The following is a 23,273-nucleotide window of genomic DNA, read 5'->3' as shown; positions in this document are numbered from 1 at the left end:
AAACAAAAAAACGAATTGGATTTTTATCCCGTGTGATCTATCATCATACTAAATTGCACTTGAAAATTTGAAACTCTTTGCAGAAGTGGATCAAAAAATCATATTTAACTTTCTAATACTTAAAATATTTCTGATAAATTTCCCATTTCTTATAACTGATAAGAGGGCACCTACTGGTCTAGATATGTTCTTTACCATTCTGGAGCTTTGCCTGCCAAACTCTTTAAACTGAGAGTGTCTGGAAAAAAGAATTGTAAGGATGTGCAAAAGACACTAACTCAAATGTCAATAAAGCATTCGTACAGCTTTTATTCAGCTTTCGTGTAATATTTTTAAAAATATAAATAAAAATATAGTTGTTAGATTTCCATCCAGGTCTGAAGCAAGAGAAACTAGCAAAGTCATCAAGTTTTATGTAGATGAGGTAGAACAAGTCAAAGCATGGCAGTGGGGCGTATTGTCATTTTGTCATTGCATGTTCACTTGATGTTGCTAGTATGTCTGCAATGCTGTATTGGATTTGACAGATCCATCACATAGCTCAGTGAATGGCTTGCTTGAATTAAGCCTATGGGCAGACTTATTCACATTGATTGGCTATTGGTTTTGTGTTTTATGATTTGATTATTGCATCTTCGATCGGAGTAAGAAAAATGTTCCTTTCTTGCATATTAACTTCGTCAGCAATATTTATGAAAGTGTGTATGGTGGTAGAATAACACAAAACCCCAATAACAGTAAACTAGCCTTGCCTGACAGGTAGAGGCATTTCGCTTGTACTGCTTGCTAGCCCTGTTGTACTTAATAACGATAATTATGTGTGTTTATATATGTATGATTGTGTATTCATATATATGCACACATTCCCCATCCATCTCTCGCCCACAGGCACACACACACTTGCACCTGCACACACACGTGTGCACACACACCTATACATATGTACAGAGGTATTTTGCTCTGAGCACAATTCCCTTTTTCTAATACAATGTCAACTTTAAATCTCACTACAAACAATGGGAAGAGTCCCATTGACTTTGGATTAGATTCCTCATCAGTGGAAGCTGAACTCTTTTTTTTCCCCCTAATCTTTTTTAAAAGGGATATTCCAAAATATTTTGCACAAAACACTTTGTAGTATAAAATTATTTTCTTTTTCGCTATCAGTTTTTGTTATATGTTCTGTGGTCATACATAGGATTTTGAATGAAATCTGAGGCAGAAAATTTTGTCACATGGAAGTTGTGTATCTTCCAGATCTGAAAACTTACTCCCGGTAAAAATCCTGATATTCTAATAGTTTACATTTTTAACATGACTATGTGAAGTGTTCATTTTTTGTCAGACTATCAGTGTTTACAGAGATACAGTTTAATATATTTTCCAGTTCTCTTTGGGCAAGTAGTTGAAAGTAATACTTGATATTTGGGGTCAGATTATCCTAAAAAAGAATAGGTACAGATTTGATCTAAATGGAAACATGCTTATTAAAGAATAAAAAATTAGAATGAAGAATAAAATACACAAAATATAAAATGTGAGCTTCTATAGATGGAGGTGATGTTTTTGGTATATTTTAGACTTTAAGATCTTCTATTTTATGAATAAATGAAAAGCACTGCAGTTTTATTCAAATTATTTTCTCATATAGAGGAACTTACTAGTGATATATCCTAAAAAGTAAGGTTTTGACAGCATATAAAATATAATAGTATCTTCAGTCAGAATTTAATTTTCCATTAAATAATTTTATAGAAGGTTGACTATCTTAAAATGTAGTACTTCATTTAATGATTGCACTTTTTAAGGTTTAGGAAAAAAAACCTCTATGCACAGTTTTAACTTCTACGGTAATCTGGTTAGAAGAGGAAGAAGAATAGAATATAGTGGTAACTTTGCTCTTCTACTCCCAGATGGAACCTTCAAACTTTTTTGAATATTGCTATACAAGTTGAATCTTGAGAAATTGAGAAGTTTGGGGGACGAGATGATACATTAGCAAGAATTGTATAGCCCGTATCCTAGGCTACTCAAATTTTGAGAATGAAAAGGACCAGTTAGCATCTTGACCAGGTACAAAAGTTGTGTTTATCTTTTGTAACAGCAGTAACATAGCGTATATTTAACACTTTTCTTCTTCAAACACTTAGGTTTGACGTGGTGACGTGTGATTGGTCTAGTGTTTTTCCGGATATCCTGTATGGTAGCTACAGCTTGTTTGTTCCCTAACAGTACAAATAAAAATCAAATCAGTCCCTGTGCTGTTACAGAGAGGTAGTGGATTTGGGCATCTACCTATTAGGCTTGTATGTCTTTATATGTGTATCTGATCTGTGGCAAACTAGAGGATCGCTGGCATCACGTTAATATTTCATAACCCATATCCATCACTCAGATCACAGTTTTGGGAATGACTAGACTGTAGGACTCATAGCCAGAACTGTACCTTTTAGTGAAGGAATTAGAGAGTAAAAGTGGGTGATTCTGAATAAAGAGAATGTAGTAGAACAATAAATGATCAAAGAGTTTAAAATTCTGTGAACAGAGAGTTTCATGTAAAGCAATTTGAAAGGAATTTCCTTAAATAAAAATATATTGCATAGAGCACTTTGTAAGGATTAAAACATGGTTCATTCTAAAATATTGTAAATATGTGGCTTTTTTTGGGAGACACAGGGAATCATTAGTGTAGGAAAACATGGCAAACAGTTACATTTCATAAAAATATGATCTCCTACGAAGTCTAGGAAGCTACTTTATGCACTTTGATGGTTTAATACATTCCTCTAATATTTGGTAGAATTAACATCTTTTTTGATACTACGAAGGTTTGATTCACCTGTGTGTAATATCAGTATCCATGTAATATCCACGCAGCTGTTAAAACTGCTCCACTAGTTCAAATCTGAGGAAATACAGTAGTGGAAAGGCTTAGGGTTTCTGTCCCAAAATGATGGTAAACACCAATTATGAAACTTTCATCATGTTAGAGCTTGTATTCTTCATACCCTGCTTCTACATCTCTTTCCTGTTATTTCCATGCTCCTTCAGTGTAATATCAAGGGATATTTTAAAGATCCTCACAGACAAGGAAAGGCTTGGCTAGAACTGTGAAATCTGGTTTGGCATCCATCCTGGAAATCATGAAGAAAAAATTGAGGGAGAAGGTAGAGGAACACTAAAGCCTAGATTTCCATACCTGGCTTCCTAAAGTGCTCCAAGTTTAAAGATGCTGAGTACTTCTGCTGCCAGTTTCTTCTTGAACATAGTGGGAGCTGTTAAATGCTTATTATTAAAAAATAACAAAAAAAAACCACCAAAGAAAACAAAAAAAAAACCCCAGTGCACCTATTCTGTTATTTACATATCAACCTTAGTATCCTTGCTTTCTTTTTGTTTAATACATCTAGCCTACATCAGGCTATAGAACATGAGTTTTAACTTGGGAGTTTCTTACTTTAAAATAAAAGTTGATAGTAAATAACTGTTATTGTAAATATATTCCTTTGTATTTTTATGCATGCATTTCCTCTAAAAGGAGGGGGGAAAAAAAAAAGATTGGTTTAAATTTTCAAAGTAGGATTTATCTCATTAATAGTTCATGCGGGCTGCTTCACTCTTCGAGGATGTTGAGAGGAAGTATGACTTTCAAATTTGAAGTGTATTGTATTCAGCAGAGTGGATAAATACAGAGTTAGGGAGTTACTAAAACATTGATTCCTAATCCAGCAGACCAAAACTGTTACAGTCTGTTGGGTCAGTGCCTGTGACATGATAGACGATAACAGTTCCTCTGGACATGTCAGTGTCTAATTATACACTTTTTAGTTTTCAGATCATTGACTTGATAGACCACAAAGAGGCAGATTAGAACATGCAATAAGTATTGTCAGCCCGAGCGCTTGCTCTGTGAGCGCTGTAAACGCAAGGAGGAATGAAGAGCGTTGCGAAAGAGTCAGAGAGAAGATGGAGGAGTGAAATGCTAATAAAATACGGAATGAACTGACTTTAAAATACTGTACTGCTTGCACTAGAGAGAAAAGTATGTCCAAAAGATAGTAATAAAAATAAATTTCAAATATAAATGATAAAACTTCAAAAATAGCCTTAATTTTAGCATTCTTGGATCATAATGACATCAGTTTACATTGCTGACGTGCAGCACTTCTGAAGTAGACTTACTGGATCACTTCTCTGAGGAATTACTTTAAATGTGTAGACTGTTGATCACAGTAAAAGGCAAATAATCTGAGAGCAGTTACGCCATGGAGGTCAGTATGAATTCTACTACTGATTTATGTGGTGTTCAGAATTTCACCTTTTAGTTTTAGATTTCACTTTAAAAGCCACTTAAAAATCATCTGTGTTCCTCTTGCAGATAAATATGCACATTTATACTATGTATATTGTATTATTAATAACAAATATATTTATAAGATGTATAATGTATTATTAATAACAAATATTTTTATACGATGTATAATATATTATGTAATACTTCAAACAAAGAAGAATTCCATTGGTACAGCAGGTAATAGGAACTAGAACTAAGCAGATTTGTATGGCTCTGATTTAAAAAATAAATCAGGAAATAAAATATTTGTAGATTAAAAATGTAGGTGAAAGGGCTACAGATTTTTCCAGCGATTGTGACATAAAGCATTGGCCATGTTTTGGCAATATATTAAAAATAAACATATTTTTTGCAACAGCTATACTAAGTTGCACAACTACTACACTAAGCTGCAAAGTAGAGGACTAGTTTGCTAGAAATTTCCTTTATACAGTCTTTGAGGGGTAATAGCAGGAGAGAGAGGGGGAGTTCATGTACAAGACATCACCATGGAAGAATCGTATCTGCAATGAATGCGAAATGGACACCTGGTCATTTTCCTACCGTGCTTTACAGTGTTAATATTAGGCCACGCTAAAAGGAGTCTCTGTCTTGTAGCACCTGAATGGGTTATTTAGGTAGTTCAGTAGAAGGGCTAAAAAATGATGCCTGTCCATCTGCTGGGGAAAGCTTGGTGTAAGAATGCAAATTATGAGAAAGCATTTTCTGTTGAGCAGTTCTCTCTTTAGGTTTTTGGGTTTTTTTTTCCTTGAGTAAATGGAATAATACAGGCGTATCACTGGTCTTGGGAATGCACATTTCAATTAGTGTCCAGAAGAGTTAGGGCTTTTTTTCCTTTTTTCTTTTTTTTTTTTTTTCTATTTTTCAAGATGTGCTTTTCACAATTGCAAAAGTGCTTTCTGGTATTAAAACGAATTATTACTGTTCAAGAAGTTGTGTGACTGATGGCAGGATCAAATTTAATGAGAGAGATTTCTGCATTTTTCCGTCCCCTGCTATCTTGTGGCAGTCTGAATTATGTTAGAGACAGCTTGTCATTGGCTAAATGATGCTGAAATCCCCTGTATTGAGCAGAAAAGAGACACAAATGAGAAGCAAAGCAGAGGTGACTAACCCGGCAGTCAAATTAAGGGCTTGGTGAAGCCGCCTGGAAACAGGGCTCCAGTACCCTGGGAGTCACTCGAAGGCATGCAAAACCCCTCCCTGCAGGCAGTGGGTGACACTGGCCCTACTGGGGTGGCAGCCGAGTCCAGGCCAATGGGCCAGCTGCCTTTGCTTGGGAAGTCCAGAGGAGCTTTAGTGTCTTCTGTGAGGCAGGCTGTAGAGAAGAATCAGGTTCTTTTGATGCGAGGTTTTACTCCGTACGCTTCCAAGGCTTGCCTCAAAATTTCAGAAAGGGGCATGTAATGGAATGGTCAGGAACGATGGAGGTGGGAGATGCATCATCTCTTGACAATGACATCGGAATGCCTAAGTGAAAGCAGAATATCTGCATCTTTGCCTTGGCATCGTTATTAGTCGTTAGGTTGAACAAGCAATTTTGCAGAAAAAAAGAACCTGACGTGGAAGAAAGTAGTCTAAAAGCACAATATACTTTCCTAAAGCACATCAGGTCAAACGAGTTAGTGTGGCTGAAGCTTGATACCACATGAATTACTTTCTATTTATAGTTTTATTCTTACTTCATTTAATATAGGTATGGCTGTAAAGTTGTTTAGTTGTCTTTGTGTTGTGATTTGAATGCTATGAGTATGATAATGTACTTTGATCTTACAGTAATGGGAATATAAAGCACAGTGATAGCAAAAGTAACCTTCTTATTATAGTTATTATACTAATATCAAAGAGATGAAATTATTTGATAGCCTTTATATTTAAATTTAGGACACCAGAAGGAGGGAGTTGGGAAGGACTTCACAAAATCATTTGAGGAAAACTTTGAAACTTTGTCCATACTTGAAAATTATAGAAACCATTCAAGCAGCAAGCCGTCAGCTGTATTATAATTCATAGCCAAAAAGCCCTCAACATTAACAAGAACAATGAAGCCTTAGAGCATGAAGGAAAAATACAGTACCTTTAATAATATAATGGGGAAATGTATAGATGTGCTACATAGAACACTCCTGGGAAAAATCATTGCTACACTAGACAGTTACCACCAGATCCTTGGAGAATACAATTTGGAATAGCTCCTGTGAAGTCAGTGCTTTCGGTTAAGCTGCATCAATTTTACCAGCTGAGGTTCCCATCCGTGAAATCTAAATACTGACTGTGTATGTAAATCTCATGGTGGTGTTACCAGAAAAAGTCAACCGATTACGTATAGTTTAAATCTTCCCACTGTTCAGTATTGTTTGCCTTCATCTTCTGGGGCTCTGCACTGTTTTCAGCAGTTGCTATATTTCTGGGAGGGGGGACTGCACCTCTGTGTTAAGCAAAATTATTTCTGTCTAGTTTTGTGAAGTTGGTGAACAAAGTCCAAGAATTCTGGTGTATGAAAAATAATCACTGTGTGTTAGTTGATTATAACTTCTTTTATGTTTCAAATTTCCTAGAGTTAATATGATTATCTCTAGGGAAGTCCTGATTTCTTAAAATCCCACTTGACCTCTATGATGGCTTCTATTTTGTGGAAGCTCTGTGTTGCCAAGAAGAGGGACTAAAAACTTAGGCGAGTGCTGGGAGAAATTATGTGTGTGTCAAAATTTTGTTCTTAATTGTGTGCTGTGTAAAATGTAAATAGTGTTGGAAAGTCCAACTGTCACCCAGCCTTTTAGGAAGAAGGCAGGACACAGACAACAGTTAGTAATTTGTCCCGTATACCCTACAAACATAGGTTTCTTACACCCAGAATGCCCTAAGTATATAAACTTCCCGAACATGACTGTGAGTACTTTTGTACATCTGAAGAACAGCGGGGCCGGTGACTGTAGGAGGGAAAATGTGGTAGTAGGTTGATGCTTTTTTAGGAATCTGCGGTAGTGCAGACAAAGAAATAAGAGCACATTCTTTCCCAGGATGGGGCAACTCTGTGGAAACTCTTAGGGGGAGCACTCAGAGTAACTGTCTGTCCTGAAACTACATTGGCATTCTGCTTCGTGATGGTTAGATCCCTCAAGTCAAAAAAGAGCATCCGAGACTCGTTCTCTGAATCGCTTCCTATCTTCCAGTTCCAGGTTCTGAATAGCCAAGTAGCAAGTCGTGGATGGGTCAGGCAGGATCAGCGATGACGTCTGTACTGTACACCCAATCTCTGTGATAAGCTTCTGCTCCTTCTGAGCTCCACTCTAAGTTCCACTGACCTTTAACGTCTATTTGAATGTAGAAAATGTGATAAAAGTAATATGTATTTATGTGTGATTGAATTATCAGAGTTTCAGTATTTAAGAGAACTTTCATTCCGTTTTCTCAGTGTGGAGAAACTCCCAACTTTCCACATGTGAAGGAGCCTAAAGTTCAGTGTTGTATCGAGGATTGTATAAAAGAGAATTCCTCTCTCTGTTCTGGTATCTATCTGACGGTCCAATAGCTGAGATCACTGGTGTTAGGGTTCATGAGGATGGGAAACAATTAAGGGTGTTTTGGAAGAGTTTGAAGGGAAGTCACAAATGTTCAGTAAGCAGAAATGCTGTTAATACTCCAAGTCAATTTTTCCTGATGGAGCATGTAAAACACTTGTACACTAAAATTCCTCTTTGGAATATCAGGTATCTCAACCTTGAAACTAACTCTCAGAATACGTAGATTAAAAGAGAGTCAAGACTATTTAAACATGTTTACAGAAAAGATTTCTGTAGAAATCAAAGCTAGAAATACTGCATAGTAATTAGAAATTGTTGCCATGATTCTACCAAATTTCACATATAAAGCCTTAACTAAGCTTAAATTCAATGTTGCTATGCACGTAGCTTCTGTATTAGGTCAGTAAGCTTTAGAGTGAATGCACAGAAGGTTTCATCTGTACTGCTTCAGGTGACTTGTCAGAAGCAAGACTAAAAGACAGCTCCTCTTGAAAATGTGTAGATGCAGCATTTTGGTAAGGGAAAGTGGTGATAAAATAAACCTCTAAAATATCTTAGGCTTCTTAATTAAATTGTGGTAGTACTAACATGCTGAAGAAAGTAGGCTATGGTATTTTAGAAAAAAAATTAAACTAAATTGCACAGTCCAGAGGGCCTAATTTCTGTGAGTACATAGCTTTTAGTGAAGTCATTTGTAATTAGTGATATCTTTCACTAAATAGTGTATATAATGAAAAACCTTAGTCAAGCTTCACTTAAATTCCTGTTCTTCACTTGCTTAAATATTTTTCTTTAATACTTTATTATCTAAGTCTTTCAGTTCAGTGGCCTGCTGTTATTTAGAACAGAGTACTTTTAGTCAGGTGATAAAGCTGAACCTGAAAATATTTTGAAAGAGCATTAAGTCACTTACTGTTACTTTTACTGTCCTCTCCCTCTGTTTCTGTCCGGATTCAGGAAATATGTTGAAACATTTTTTTCCAACTTTAAAAATTTCTTTATTACCATACTGGTAAAAATCTGTAGTAGTTTTCAATTTACTAGGAGGAATAAGAAATCACTATATAGGATTGAGAAAAGTAATAGCATGCGGAAGTGTTTGCCCTTGGGAAGTAGCTGCTCGGATGGACCACAGCCGTTCAGAGTCCCAGAAGTGTATTTTCCTGACCCACACGATCTGGGTTTCCAACAGAGAGCTCAGGCTGCCCAAGGGTGCCACTCCAGCACTTAAAATGATTGCACTTAGCCCAGAGTGTGAATATCTGGGAAGCTGAATGTGTCTGACTGTACATTCAGATCAATCTATTTGTCAAGTTACTCTTTCAATTTGTTTTTCTGTTTATCTCCCTTACAACCAGTAACAACTTTTAAAATTTTATCTAAAGAAAAAAAACAGTTCTCTGGGTGTTAAATGTGTGTTCTTTTACATCTGAAGTATAAAACAATGAGCAGTAAAAGTTTTATTCTATGCTTTCACTGTTAATACACAAATTAAATTGATGGAAACTATTCTGTAGCTTAATAACCGAGCAGGGCTTCTTGTATAATAAAGTTAGGTCCACTTACATTTCTTGTACCTTTCTGAATCAATAAAAAGTGTAGAAGTGATGAGGAACATTAAACCAACCTAAAATGCATCATGAATTTTCACCATACCTTGCTTGTGAGTTTTTTAAGCCTTGCACTCTTAAGACGGTTACTGCATAACGTGGATCTTTCAAGGGAACAACCCTACGATTGCAAAGGACCGAGTTAGGTTAGCTGCCCTTTTCCAGGTCTGCGTTTCTTGTCCTGCAAGAGAGATAGAATGTGATGCACCACAGTGTCAGCTGTCCTCAGAAGGACTCCTTCTGCAGACTGTGGGATTGTCCACGCCAGGGAAGAACACGTGCTTTGGACATCAGGTGTGATACATGTGTATAGTGACACCTCTGATTATCAGTTCACCCTCTAGGTCTATGTAAACATAGTATAGAATTTAACTAAATAAAAGAATGCCAGTATAAAAAGATTGAAGCCATCAAACTACTCAACAATTTCTTGTAATTGTTACCAGTAACACCTAATTAGTTATAAAAAATCGAACAGGCTTGTTGAACTCCAGCATCTAGTCTTACTTTTCATTCTTACAGTTGCTATGCTTATCAGTATGTAACTTTCTCCTTACTTTTAAAATTGATTTATGGAGTTGTGAAATGAATTTTACAGAAGCAAAATACAGGGAAAATAGTATCTTCCTATCTGAAGTGAAGCAGTCTAACAAGGAATGTTTATGGTAGGTGTTTTTAAACAGGTATCAGGTTGGGTTAAATTTCTAAAATTAATTTTCTGCCAGTAATTAGTAAAAAGTTGGTAATAAAAAGTAAGATTTCAGAACAGTTTCAATAACATCTGTGGTTCCAAAAGACAAATAGCAGTTAGAGTTCTGGGGTCTTTCTGTAAGCAACTAAACCAGCATATTATTCTTAGAGACGATTCTGTACTTTGACATCTGAAGAGGTAGTCTGTGTAGCTCAGTGTTCCCTGACAACAAAGGTTCTGAACAGAGGTAAAGAAAAGGAGTTTCTCATCTAGCCACTTGAGAGGCAGTTTTTAAGGAAAAGTGATCTTTGCGTTTAGATGAGAGGGCAGTTTAATACCTTCATAGAAAGGAATCAAAAGGATTTGCTGTAAAACAGTAGCTGGTAGGTCTGCATCTCTACTGGATGAATCCCTTCTAGGCAAACATCTGCCTGCTTCTTTCCATGTAATTATCACAAGAGGTGATAATAAAAGAGGTGATAGCAGTAAACACAGTAATAGATTATACTACCTATGAAGTACAGAGTAGCTCTCTATTTATAATGCTAAATTTATCCCCCATCACTTTTCAAATTCATCTCTAGCATTACATGCTAGGTAGATCTCATTAGCTTGTGAAATTGCTGCAGATGAAAAAATAAAGAGCAAAACTACCAATCTGTACATCCAATTGAAAATGAAAGAATACACAGTTTGATCGCTAAGTTAATTCCTACTAAAAGTCAGGTGTTGGTGTCTCTGAGATAGGGCAGAGGCAATGATCAGATACTACTTTTGGTCCTAATCAGTCCTGTATGCATAGTACGCATTACAGATCCCTGTTTTTGGTTTGGTTTTTCCCCAAATGTGAACTTCTAAGTAACAAGGTTCACAGATTTCTAAAGGAGAATTTCAAATCTCTCTAGTACCTTGGAGGTGAAGTAATAGAACCAGATTTTGTTCTCTTAGGGCTTAACGCCTCAAGGTTCTGTTACCCCTAAAGATGTTTGCTCCTGAACTGAATAGTTTTCAATAGGATCTTCAGAGTACTCAATGTGTGACAGAGCTTCCATCATCTTGCAGAACTGAGTTTTCTAGGTGGTCCTTAGTACAAGCTAGAACTAGTTCCTTCTAGCTCCTGTTTGGTAGACTCTTGCATTAAAGCTGTGCAAAACAGAGAAATTTCACCATGCCTAGCAGTGCAGGCTGGAGGAGCTACATGTGATTTGGAGTTAAAGAGCGCCCTAGTGTTAAAACTTCACCCAGGTTCTTTATTAATCCCGCACAACACAAAAATAATTTAAAGGCAGCAGTGTATATGCATTTAAAGGAATCATTTGATGTTAGTCCTTAAACATGATATCCGCTAACCCAAATCCTGTTTGCTTTGACTTCAGAAAGGACAAATCAGGATTTGCGCCGTAGTGAAGTTTTCTGCATTTTGAAATATTAGTGTATTTAGCATTTCTCTTTGTATGTTACTTGGTATTAAAAAGAATTTTGCAAGAGAAAGTTTATATTAAATCACTCATATCTCTAGTTTATTCTGCAATAGACTTTTGTATGTATTTGGATGACAGTATGTAAGAATATACTATGTCATTTTTTTAACAGAGCAGAAAATTCATTTTCTGATTGCAATCATATTAGACATATAAAAAGCAAAATATTTTACTTTCAATATCCTCCTTTCAGATGCGCGAAGTAAATTGCAATTCTTTTTTTTTTCAAAAAATGCTTTTTACTTATTCTGCAGTAGTGCCCTTTAATATCTATATCAATATAAATATTGTTTTATTTTTATTCGACTTCATAAATATATTTACATATCTGTAACACTAAACATGAAGCTTCCAATGCAAGAGTTTGTACATAGTCCATATCCAAATGTCACCATTATTTCATTTAAAAGATCCCAGCATGTCTGCCTCATGATCCTTATAAACTCTTTAGTACTGAAATACGTCAACACTTTTTCTTGCTACATTCATTAAAATTAAGCACCCTTACCCTACCCCATCTGTAAACATCAAGTCAATTGGCAGCTAGCACATTGCCCAGTCAGCAAGCAGTATTGTGAATTTTATCTTCTCTTGCAGAAATCAATTCGTCTTCGTTGCAGCAGATGAAATTTCTTGTAACACCTCTGCAGGTAACAATCATTGATACTTCTTGATGCATCCATCCAGGTCTCAATATCCTTTTTCACATGCTGCATTTAATCGTAAGAGAAAGCATAGGAAAGTCCATAGTATAAATCTTTGGAACAGTTTAATTACAGCTTGAGCCTGTAGGTTCTGCCATATAAAAGACATTAGGTTATTTTGCTGACTTTGGTGTTTTATTTCCAGTTTAAATATCATATGGCCTAGAAAAGTAAGGATATGTCAAACCTTCTAATAAATACTTACTGTGCAGTACAATCAAGACTGTGACTTTAAAAGAGCCAAAACAAACAGACCTAATGGGAAGAGTGAAGGCTTAGATGTGTGTAGGACATTGTAAGTGCTATAGATTGAACAATTGTCTTTTCAACTCTTTGGGGGCAAATACTGCCCACAAGGACACTGCTGACCCTAAAGCACTCACAAAGTCTATCCTATGGATAAGATAGTGGGAGAGAGGGTCTGGGTCTTCAGAGGATCGCTCTCTAGTAAGTAAAAAGTCTTAGCTGCTTTGCTAATATACTATCATGTTGTAAGCCGTGGGTGCAGAAGAATGAACAATGTTTTTTAAAAGGTAATGGTAATTTATAAATATCTTGACTATGTCCAGGGATTTTCTCACTTTTAAGCAATAGAGTTTGAACAATCTTAGTATTAATTCAGGTAAGGATGGTATTATGTCACTACGTAACAAACCAAAAGCAAAAACAAGTAGTAACAGTGCTGGGACATACTCTGCCAATAATGTTATGTGAAAGATCTCCGGAGTTCATAGAAGCTGCTTGTATTGATGGATGAAAGGATATATAGCATGACAGAAAATGTTGGTATTAAGAAGTGTTTCCTTACAGAGTTTTACACTAGCAGAAATGAAAAGTGAAGAGTTTTCTGTTTATGCCATTGTGACCTAGATAGAAACAAATAAAAAACATTCATTTATGAAAAAGAAGATCATAGCTAAAGCCGAAATGCGCTCAAATTGTAATAATCCATATGCTAGCCATAGTATTTTTGGTGGTAATCTGAAAAGTTCTTCTGTAACAAAACCTGATTTAACATAGATTTTTTGAACTCCATTAAGAGAAAACATTTTGAGAAGTCAACATCTGACACTTTCTTGATCTCGCTAGACTTGGATTTTGGCTTTCGTTATTTCACTTGTGCTTCCTGCTCAGCTCCAGATTAGAGTGAGCTGTAGTAGGGAGGATACTAAATTATAATTCTTAGCCTTGCTAAGTAAGAATAAATAAAATTGTTTTGGCAATTCTTTAACTTCAAATTCTTGAGGTAGACAAGCAGTCATTAGTATTTTTTTCTTGTCCTGGAAACAATTTCCTGTTTTGCAGAGTGAACCCTTATAAGCAATAATTATTTCTCTAACAAAGAGTATTTTGCCCCCCTCAGTTCAGGCACAATTTAAGTGTCCAAGTCTATATTATACATATTCCATATATCACTACTTTGGAACTCCAGTCAAAAACATAGCGCTCTTGTTTATCAGTAAATTCAGTGAACTTTACACAGAAGGAAATAGATCTCTGTGTATATTTATTAAAACTTTTCAGTTTACCAGTTGATTACCTCTGTTGAGTTGATTCAGCAATAAGGTATTTTTGTAGGTATGTTTTTGACCATATGATAAACATATCCATTGTAGGTGACTGTAGGTGCCTTTTTTGTAACATGATCTGAAGGAGAAAGCTCATGAAAGCCTGTATCTTCTGTCTCTCATATACCAAAGTTTTAGTCACAGACTTTAAAGGACTTTTGGCTTTATAAAAAAAATAGTTATCTCACCCATGTTCCTGTGGTACAAGTTGCCAAAGTTGCATTCGGTCTTTCAAATCTGTATGTTGATATTCAACTAATTTATTACCTGAAGTTTTGTGTTTTAATACCTGGAGCCTAAAGCTTTAGAACTGAAGCTCACCTTCCTGTGGTTTTTCAGATGCATGCAAGACACCTACAGTACAGTTTTACAGTGCTTTTTTTTAGTGCTTCTAAACTAAATTACAGTAATTCAACTGTGTTTGTAAAATTGATATAAAGTGAAGATACTGATAATACACTCAAGTGTTTGAAATGTGAGTATATGTATGTTTGTATTGTTTCCTTGTAAAGAATGTGTGCGTTTGTAGGTTTCAAATCATAATATAACGAGTGAAATTTTGGTTAGAACTTTATCATGAAATGGAAGTGGGAGGTCTTGGGTGATTCTGCTGGTAATACTCTTCTCTTCCAAAGACTGTATCATTCCTGCCAGAAGATACTTAGCCCTCAGCCACATGACATCTTTTCTGATTTGGGAAGAAAGTAAGCTTGAATAAATAAATGCATTTATGAATGGACAGTGTGTCCATATACACATTTCTGTTTATGTATGTGTATCTGTTCTTGCATGCACATTATAGAAAGAAAACCTGTTCAAGTATCTGACAGAGGGATCCTTCCATGGGAAATTTAAAAATATTTCACTCTTGATTGCATCTAGTGCATTCTGAGGATAAAAATAATTACTCTTCAGAAGAGAAGTTCTGTGCTATTGGAATAGCTGCTCTCTGGCAAGCTTGATTCAAGAGAGGCTGCAGACAGACCTGAACTAGAACAGAGGTAGGGAAACTAGCTGAAACCTCCTATCCGTTTGATGATGGAGTTTTAACAAGGATGTGTATGGACCTTGCTCTACCAAATCTCTGACAACGAGCACATCAGGAAAGAGTTAATCCTGAGGTTCCTGGCTGATGGGGGCAGTGGGCATCTTGCCCTGTCAGGCTCCTAATAAATCAGAGTGAGACCCAGAATAAAGCCATGGTTTATTCACATGATGGTTACAGAACATTGTTCATTCTGAGTCTTTAGCATTTTTAATGAATTTTTCAAATCAGTACTCAATATATTTTTTCTTTTAGGTTTTTTAAAGATCAAAATTTATAGTTAGTGAAGAAAAAAATATTTTGTAGTGTCTTTTTCAAGTGCATTCTAGGATGCACCTGCATATTACATTTTATGATTTTTGTGTAAATACGGGAAAGGATCATTATCCTATATTTATATCACTCTTTCTTTCTTCGTGCAATTTTTAACTGTTATCCAACTTCCATCTACAAACAAAAAAATCCAGTGCAGTTGCATGCCTAGTATGATTTTTCTCCCAAGTGTATATGCAGTTTATGATTTTGAAATATCAGCGAGAGAGGCAAGTGTATATATAGACCTGAATTTGGAATGAAGTATGGTGGAAGTGGATATAACATCTGTCCAATTGTGACTGTATTTATTTACATATTTGAGCAGAATCATCCCCAGGAGGCGGAATTGTGTGTGTGTGTGCAAAAGAAATGCATTATAAATCTTTAGAAGTTGACAGTCCTAGATTAAGTTATTGACCTCCATTTGGAGAAAGATACAGTCTCCAAAAGAGATTAAATATTCTGAAAGGTTTAATTTTATAACTCTCAGAAAAACGTTTTATAAAAGCTGGCAGCTTAAAGAAGCAAACATAGTTTGTACTATTGAAATAGTTCGAACAGAATATTGGCAATTTTTAACCAATGCAATTGCTCAAGTCATTGCAATTTTCTGTATGCTATCATTAACCTGTCAACACTAACACTACCACAAATTTAATTAATGAAACAATAGAAAATATGGAGATACTTCTTGAAAAGCGAAGTAATATTTGACAAAGTGCTTAGAATGGTGAAGGTGCCTGTTGTGGCGTACCTCTCTTACAGTACAGAAATAATTGTAGCTGGTCAAAATTTTGCCATTCATGCTTGCATACATCTCATTGACTTATTTATGTGTCTGGCAGGAGATATTGATCAGCTTATACTCCTTCAAAGGAATTTCCGAGAAGTACATATAATCCAAACTGCTTTGGCAAAATGCAGTTTCAGAGATACTTCATTCAGCCTCTTTGAATTACTGTGTGAAGACATACGCTTGGTTGAGAGAGGTTCTTCCCTTTCAGTATTGCTGCCTATGGGTTTCATGAAGCCATTTGACTGAGAAAATAACTGTTTTCTATGAGATGCTTTTATTATTATGATATGCTTTTCCACTAATCAGAGAAAATAAAAAACTGAAGATGAAGGAGCATTTGTAAGTTCTTTGTGCTAATATTTATTTAAGGCTGTACTGCTTTTCTTTGTGAAAAATAGCAGATACTGAAGTTTTTGCTCTGGAAAGACTAGGAAATGTTGTACTAATGCACACTATTAAACAACTTCTATGAATTCAAGTGTTCTTTATGTTGGCAGTTTAAACTTGTGTTTACTGCTGCTATAAATAGTTGCTTATATGGAATTCCATTTGTTACAGTTTTCACTGCTCTTGGTAGTTGTGTGGTGAAGATGTGAAGCTATTGGGTCAGTTGATAAAAATCAGTAAACACTTTGATTATCCTCTGTTCTTCTTTCATGAAGTTTGATTAATTCCTTTTTCTCACCCAGTGAAAACACTGGTAGCCCTTTTTGGCTTCCTTGTCATTATCTCTTTGACAACTTGCCTTCCCAGTGCTTACAGTTCTAGGTCAGTTCGCATGGCTAGTCAAATGTGACAACATGACAAGATTAAGTAAAGCTGAGGTTCTGTGATTTGTAAATGGCGGATTTGCAATGTGAAGCTCCTTTGATAACAGAAATAGTGAATAATCTGTGTTTGCCCTCAACAAGTGCGTATAAGCATGTGTGCATCTTCTGTACTGTTTTTTTAATGAAGCAACTGGTTTTTTTTCTCTGATAGACTGAAAATATGAAAGGTAGTTTGTGTGTGTGCATGTATGTATGGTTATATACAAGTACATTAAATAAAGAACAATTCAGTTTTAATGTCTTGAGATTATTGCACTACATTTAAAATATTAAACAAAAAAATAATATGATTGCATACTGCAGAACCTTGCACTCAAGCACAAAACACTGTTTTAAAATTTAATAAACAAACTACCCGGTGTATTTATTATTGAACTACCTAAGAATGTGTTCAAGGTTTATTGTCCCAAAATATAGCAGCAATAGTAATAGGAAAATCCTTTACAGAATACTTGTTTTCATTGAAATACAGATGGTTTTAGGTGTTGCCTGATGGCAAGCCTCAGTTTCCCCAGTGGCTTTTTTTTAATGAAGTTTATATGAAGTCTAACTTTCTTGGATAGAGATTGTACAGAAAGGTGTTTTTGGCAGCATAGAATTGTGTTAGATTTTTAACTCAGCATCAAGAGAAATCCCCACACCACACGTGTAAATCAGACAGCAAGACAGAAGCTTAAGAGAAAGCTTTTAAGCTGAGGTCTGTCCCTGGGATTTTTCCATAGCAGTTATTCGGCATCAGCTTGGGAGGGAAGTCCCCTGTGCTGCTGCTTGTTGCACTTCTATATTTCTACAAATTAATCATATTTATTTAAATGTTTAGCAAGGTGGCAGCTCAACTGGCTGTAAACATCCAACAGACTTCAAAAGAAGCTACAGGTTAGCATACAGGAATAAAAGTTAAAATTGTGTTTGAACATCAGTGACCAAAATTTCTGCAGAACATGCCCATCAGTTAGCGAGAAAAATTAACTGGCCAAATTCAGATGTGACATAAGTAAATAGTCAAGAATTTGAAATTTGTCTCTGAATATAGAAAATTCTGAATAGGTTTCTTAAGTTTCTTCTTGCTCCAACCTGCAGGAAAAAGTAAAGGCTACTTTTAATATTTCATCAACAACATCTTTATGAAGATCCCTTCATGGAAATCTTTTATTGTCACCCTATCCATATGGTAGACTGTGGTCAAGTTCCTTCATAGAATCAGAATGGCTTGGGTTGGAAGGGACCTTTAAAGGTCATCTAGTCCAGGATACGGTTCATCTCGGTGAAAACCTAGGAATGTTAGTGCCATACTCAGAGGAAATGCCTCATGGCTTTCAAGGTATGCAGGGGTTCCGCACTGCTGTATACCTTGAAACCTCACGGTGTCATTGTGTTGTGTGTCTCTGCTACATCTTCCCAGTTCTTTCACTGCTCCACATCACAAATCTGTAATCATTGTCAGTCGTGGAAGAGGAAGATGATATGCCACAAAATATTTTATGGTTCTCCCTTGCAGAATGATCTTAGTGTTTGATATTTTGTGTTTAAAACTTTGCGTAGAGGATTTTAGCATTCTTAACCTTTACAATCAAGGAAAATGACTAGAACCTATTTTTATCAGCAGACTTCAATCATTTTCCTTGGTCTTAAGTAAAAACTTAGGTTGGGCATCTTTCTTCACTGCTTCCTGGGGTGTAGAGAGAGAATCATTGCCTGTTCAGGTGACTGAAATGCCTAAAGTTGCTTGGTATTCGTATCCAAAATTGAATAAATGGATAGGTTGCACATGCTTTGAGCAATGTAAGCAGATAGTGTCCTACTGTAGTAAAGAATTTTAAGTTAAAGGACTACCCCTGCTGCACAGTGTTGGCCCACGGAGGTTAAAATGCTGCTTGGCAATCCGGTGTGTAACTGGTGCGCATACGAAGGAGCTGTGCTCCTCATGTCATCTGTCTTGGTGTCATTGCAGTTGTGTGAGCAAGAGAAAGAGCAAGATGTTAGTTACTGGAATCATTTATCTGGGGAAGGCCAAGTAACCCTTGCTTTCCTTGTATTCCTTCCAATTCTTTACTAAAATCTTCATATCTTTGTCCAAAATTTTACTGCCATTCTGCATTAAAATGTGACGGAGGAGGGATGTGGATGGCTCTTTCCGGGCCGCCTGCCAACGTCAAGGGGCGCATCCTGCAGGGTTGCCTGTGGCCTGGGCGAACAGGCAGGGCGGGAACACCAAATCAGTCCTCACTACGCGCTGCCTTCTCGTACTTAGCCCCAAATCTCGCTCAGTCAGTCGCCTTTTGGGGAAATTTAGTAATAATTGTCAGTACAAGAATTTCAGTACATTAAGGTTATTTTGGTTGAAGATTCAACACACATAGGTCTGAAGAAGCAGCGGTTTTATTACTTCATTGTTCAATTACAATCAACGGTGGTAAAGAATGGGCAATATTGTGGAAAAGTTAAAAACAGGAGCTTTCAAGCGCAACATACGCAACATACATAAGTAGTGGGACATTAGACCAGAGTTAGATTTCGTTGAGGTAGTACCAGATTTTTATTTTTTTTTATAGTTCTTAAATAGAGTCATGATTTTCTATAGCTCATCTAGCAATATGTAGACTTCAAAAAAATGGGGGGAAATGGTAATGATTGGAAAGATATGTGCATCGAGTTCCTAAAAACTGAAATCATGCTAAAAATTCTCCTGTGGTTCTCAAATTACTTGAGGAAAATGTGTTAACTTGGGTCACATTCTATACTGTGAATTTTTCCTTAGTAATGTTGTTATTAAGCCCTATATTTTATGTAGATTATTAAGGAGATTCCAAATGTCTTCAGTGTCAGAGCTCCGCTGTCTGTCCTAGATGTGTATGGAAATACAGCCATAGTACCAAAGAGCTCAGAAACCAAAGATGGCAGTTACAAGTAGAGAGGCAGCTGCTTTCTCTGCTTTTAGAGACTTCAGCAATACCTACCACTGCTGATTTAGAGAGATTCCATTTCAAAGGCCCTACTAAAATAAATCTCACAACCAAATACTATTTTTAATTATTTTTTTTATTTGTGCTGTGGACAGCAAATTGTCCTTTTATGTAATATTTTAGTGATTGTAAACCTTGTACTGAAAATTATTGAAAAAATGGAGACATAGCATGAGTAAAGAAGAACCTACAACACACTGAACTTTTGGTGGATAGTTTGCAGCTATATTTATTTACAGATGGTAGCATGGCTACGCTGATTTTTTTCTCAGTTATTTCCCATTAAGGTATTACTCCACCTACTTCAGAACCAGTGCCAGCATGGTAACAAAATACTAACAAACATTCCCCCACCCCACCCCCGTTTTGTGCTGAAAATAGTGGAACTTACCTTGTTCTACTTAGTGGTGCCCCAAAATTGTTAATCAGATGTGTTCTTAGACAAGAATTTGTCTAAGAGTGCACGTACTGGTTTTGATACATTGAGTCAACACAGCTAATTGCACTGACTATTAGTTTATTCAAAATACTTTGTGATTTGCATGCCCTAAATTTTAGTAAATTGTTTACCTAGGATGATTATTTCCACTGTAAATTATCACAAAGCATTTAAATGCCACTAATTTTGATGAGAAATAAGCATGCTGGCATAATAGTGAATAACTGAACCAATGACTGTGTGACTGAACTAACTTACTGATTTTCAGTGTGACAATACAGTTTAAATCCTTCTTACTGTTTTCAGCCTGGAAATCAGAATCTATTCTGCTAACCTTCTGAGCTTCTAAATTTGGTGTCATGCAAGGGCATGTTTAAAAATTAGCATTTAAAAAGAAACCCACTTGCTTTAAGTTTAAGCTGACACTGTTCCTTTCCTCTGTGAAAATGAAATTTATTAATCATAATAAAACCATCATATTCTGAAGGTAGAGGTCACCCTGAGGAGAAAAAAAAGTCTATTCATCACAGAGGAATTTCAATGCATTTTTTTTCCCAGATAATACCTGAGCATGTATTCTCTCCCATTTGGAAAGATATTCTCCCATGTTTGTGCTTACAAAAGTCAAGTGTATTTAGAAGCATGCAATAACAAGAATTTTGCAATTAATTTTATATATTTTATTTTCTTTTACAGAAGATTTTGGAGAATGCTTTTTGCATTTTATTTTATGCTTATATTGCACACGTTTGTTCAAGTGGAATTTCAATATCCTGTAAAAGAAAAGGAAGAGGTGTTTCTGATTTTAACAAGACTATAAGCATTGAAATATCATTTTTATGTTAATATCACAGTATAAACTTCATTATCATAATATAAATATAAAACTTCTTTTTTAAGAAGCAAGGATTAACTTAGGTCGCAATTTTCATGTTAGGATTACTTCACAAGTCTTTCATTTTGAGAAAGAAACATGGTTTACCCAGTAGGATGAAAAAATAATGTAAAGCACTGACAATAAGTTATTGCTACTTTGGCAAAAAGAGTAATAAATATGTACTCAGAAGTAAATACTGGGTCGAAACAGTCATTTTTTCTTTCTTTTGAAATTGCCTAGTGTGATTTTTTTCTGTATTTTCCTCATAGTTGTCCAGATTTCTGTAAAATACTGATGTAATATTATTAGCAACATGTTTTATTACATCAGTGTTGGGTTAAATATACTAATAATTTGATAAAGTCTTAGCACTATGTATTTGGGCTTGTTCCCTCCCTCCAAGTGGCCCTTGCATTGAGAGCACTTAGTCCTTTGCTGTGGGTGACCCATTAGACTTCCAGTTGTGCAGGGCACTGCGGCATAGTCCAGGATCCTACAGGAATGGGATGCGGCATGGAGTCAAAACGCAGCCCTGCAGCAGGGAATGGATCAGCACAGTGGGGGGAAAACCTCACAGAGTAAATCCCAGCATCGTTAATGGTTTACACTAGACCAAAATGAATGGAATTCTTACAGATCTAAATTTACAGTCCTTGTTCAGTATTGCAGTAATATCAGTTAATCAGAGTAAAAGAAAAAAATTTGAAAATATACCGATTCCCATTCCTTTAAAAATAATAGTCATGATATTAAAGCGTGTATAATAATAGTACATGCAATTACTCCTCCACGTTACTAGGGACATGAGGGAAATTTACAGTGCTGGAAAAAAAGTGTCCCTTCAAATTAATAATTTTCCCTTTCTAGATGTTTTCTTAGTGTTTAAATGAGATTTGGCTTAAGAGAATTAAAATTATAATGATGTTTAAAATGGATTTTCAGACTTCAAAAATGGGCACACAGAGGAAAATAAGGTGTCTTCTTCACTTCAGTGTAGCTGAACAAGACATAGGAGGATCTCTTGTAACTCCTATCAAATCTAAAGATTTTAAATCTCTGAAGATTATAATGTTTGCATCCTAATGAGGAGGGTTACTGAGGCTGAGGTTTACGGAAGTTCTTCCAACCAAAGAGGCTCTGGAGTATGGGGTCAGTGTCAAACCTGCTCGAAGAACTCTTATGCCCCCTTTCCAACTCAAAGGATCACCAGGTGTCATTTACCCTACATAGGCTGATCTGATCTATTTTTCCTTCCTTTTTTTTTCAGTGGGAACTGTCTGGTTTCTTTGTTGTTAAACGCCTTGGATAATTTCCGAAGATAGGTATTCATGGATACCAAGTATTTAAATGGAATTGATATATAAATTTAACCCTTCACTTGTCAATATATTGGATGCAAAAGAGGAATTAGTGTGTTTTTTAGAAGTCTTTTACACATATTTTCCTGAGTTTAAGACCATGAGCTAGCAGGTGATTGTCCAACGTGCTGCTTCCCCTGGATATTTATGTAAATCTTTGATAGCTATGAGGCAAAGCCCAAATCTAAACTGAACATATGTGTGGGATAAGATATAGAGCCCACATTCATGAACTTGTGGTACTTTCATAGCTTTAATAGATTAACTCCTTTTTATTGGATTATCCCTTAATAGAAAGCTGAATTTACTAAATAAACTAGACAGGACAACTGAAGTCATTCAGCTGCTATGGTTGTACTTTGTGGTGAAACATCCAGATGTAGCCATAGAATATAAGAACATAGGTACGCTTTACATTTTCTCAAAATGCCAGTCTGTTGCTGAAAAAAAAGTATTCAAAGTATGATTCAAGCATTCAAAGTACTGAATATCAACCAATGTCCACTTTGAAGTTTGTACTTACTAAACTTTTTTCTACTTTTTTTCATCAAGATGTGTGGTTATATATCCTTGGAAAAGGCAAAGCATATACCTTCTGCAGATCTGTGACCCTAGGCTTGGTCAGAGAGGAAGAGACACTTCTGTAAATTCCCTGCTGTTTCAATGCTGAACCCTTTTGCCTTTAGATAGCACAGCTGTCCCAGGATATGGGTTACGG

At 35.9% G+C, this 23,273-nt stretch overlaps 1 protein-coding gene across 48 annotated transcripts in view; it reads left to right on the top strand.

Annotated features, from left to right (window-relative positions):
• RBFOX1 (RNA binding fox-1 homolog 1) overlaps window positions 1–23,273 on the top strand; it is a 1,166,109-nt gene that overhangs the window by 1,137,753 nt on the left and 5,083 nt on the right. For 12 of the 48 annotated variants that reach the window (XM_075435958.1, XM_075435955.1, XM_075435951.1 and 9 more), the window contains one exon: window positions 12,258–12,310. The exons of the other annotated variants lie outside the window; for them this stretch is intronic. In XM_075435958.1, the coding sequence (XP_075292073.1) occupies window positions 12,258–12,310 (53 nt within the window). The remainder of the gene's footprint in view (window positions 1–12,257; window positions 12,311–23,273) is intronic. 48 annotated transcript variants of the gene reach the window in all.

The sequence above is a fragment of the Opisthocomus hoazin genome, chromosome 15 (genome assembly GCF_030867145.1).
Source record: "Opisthocomus hoazin isolate bOpiHoa1 chromosome 15, bOpiHoa1.hap1, whole genome shotgun sequence".
Taxonomy (NCBI): Eukaryota; Metazoa; Chordata; class Aves; order Opisthocomiformes; family Opisthocomidae; genus Opisthocomus; species Opisthocomus hoazin.
Note: the sequence above shows the minus strand (reverse complement) of the source record. Positions and strands in the feature narration are given on the sequence as shown.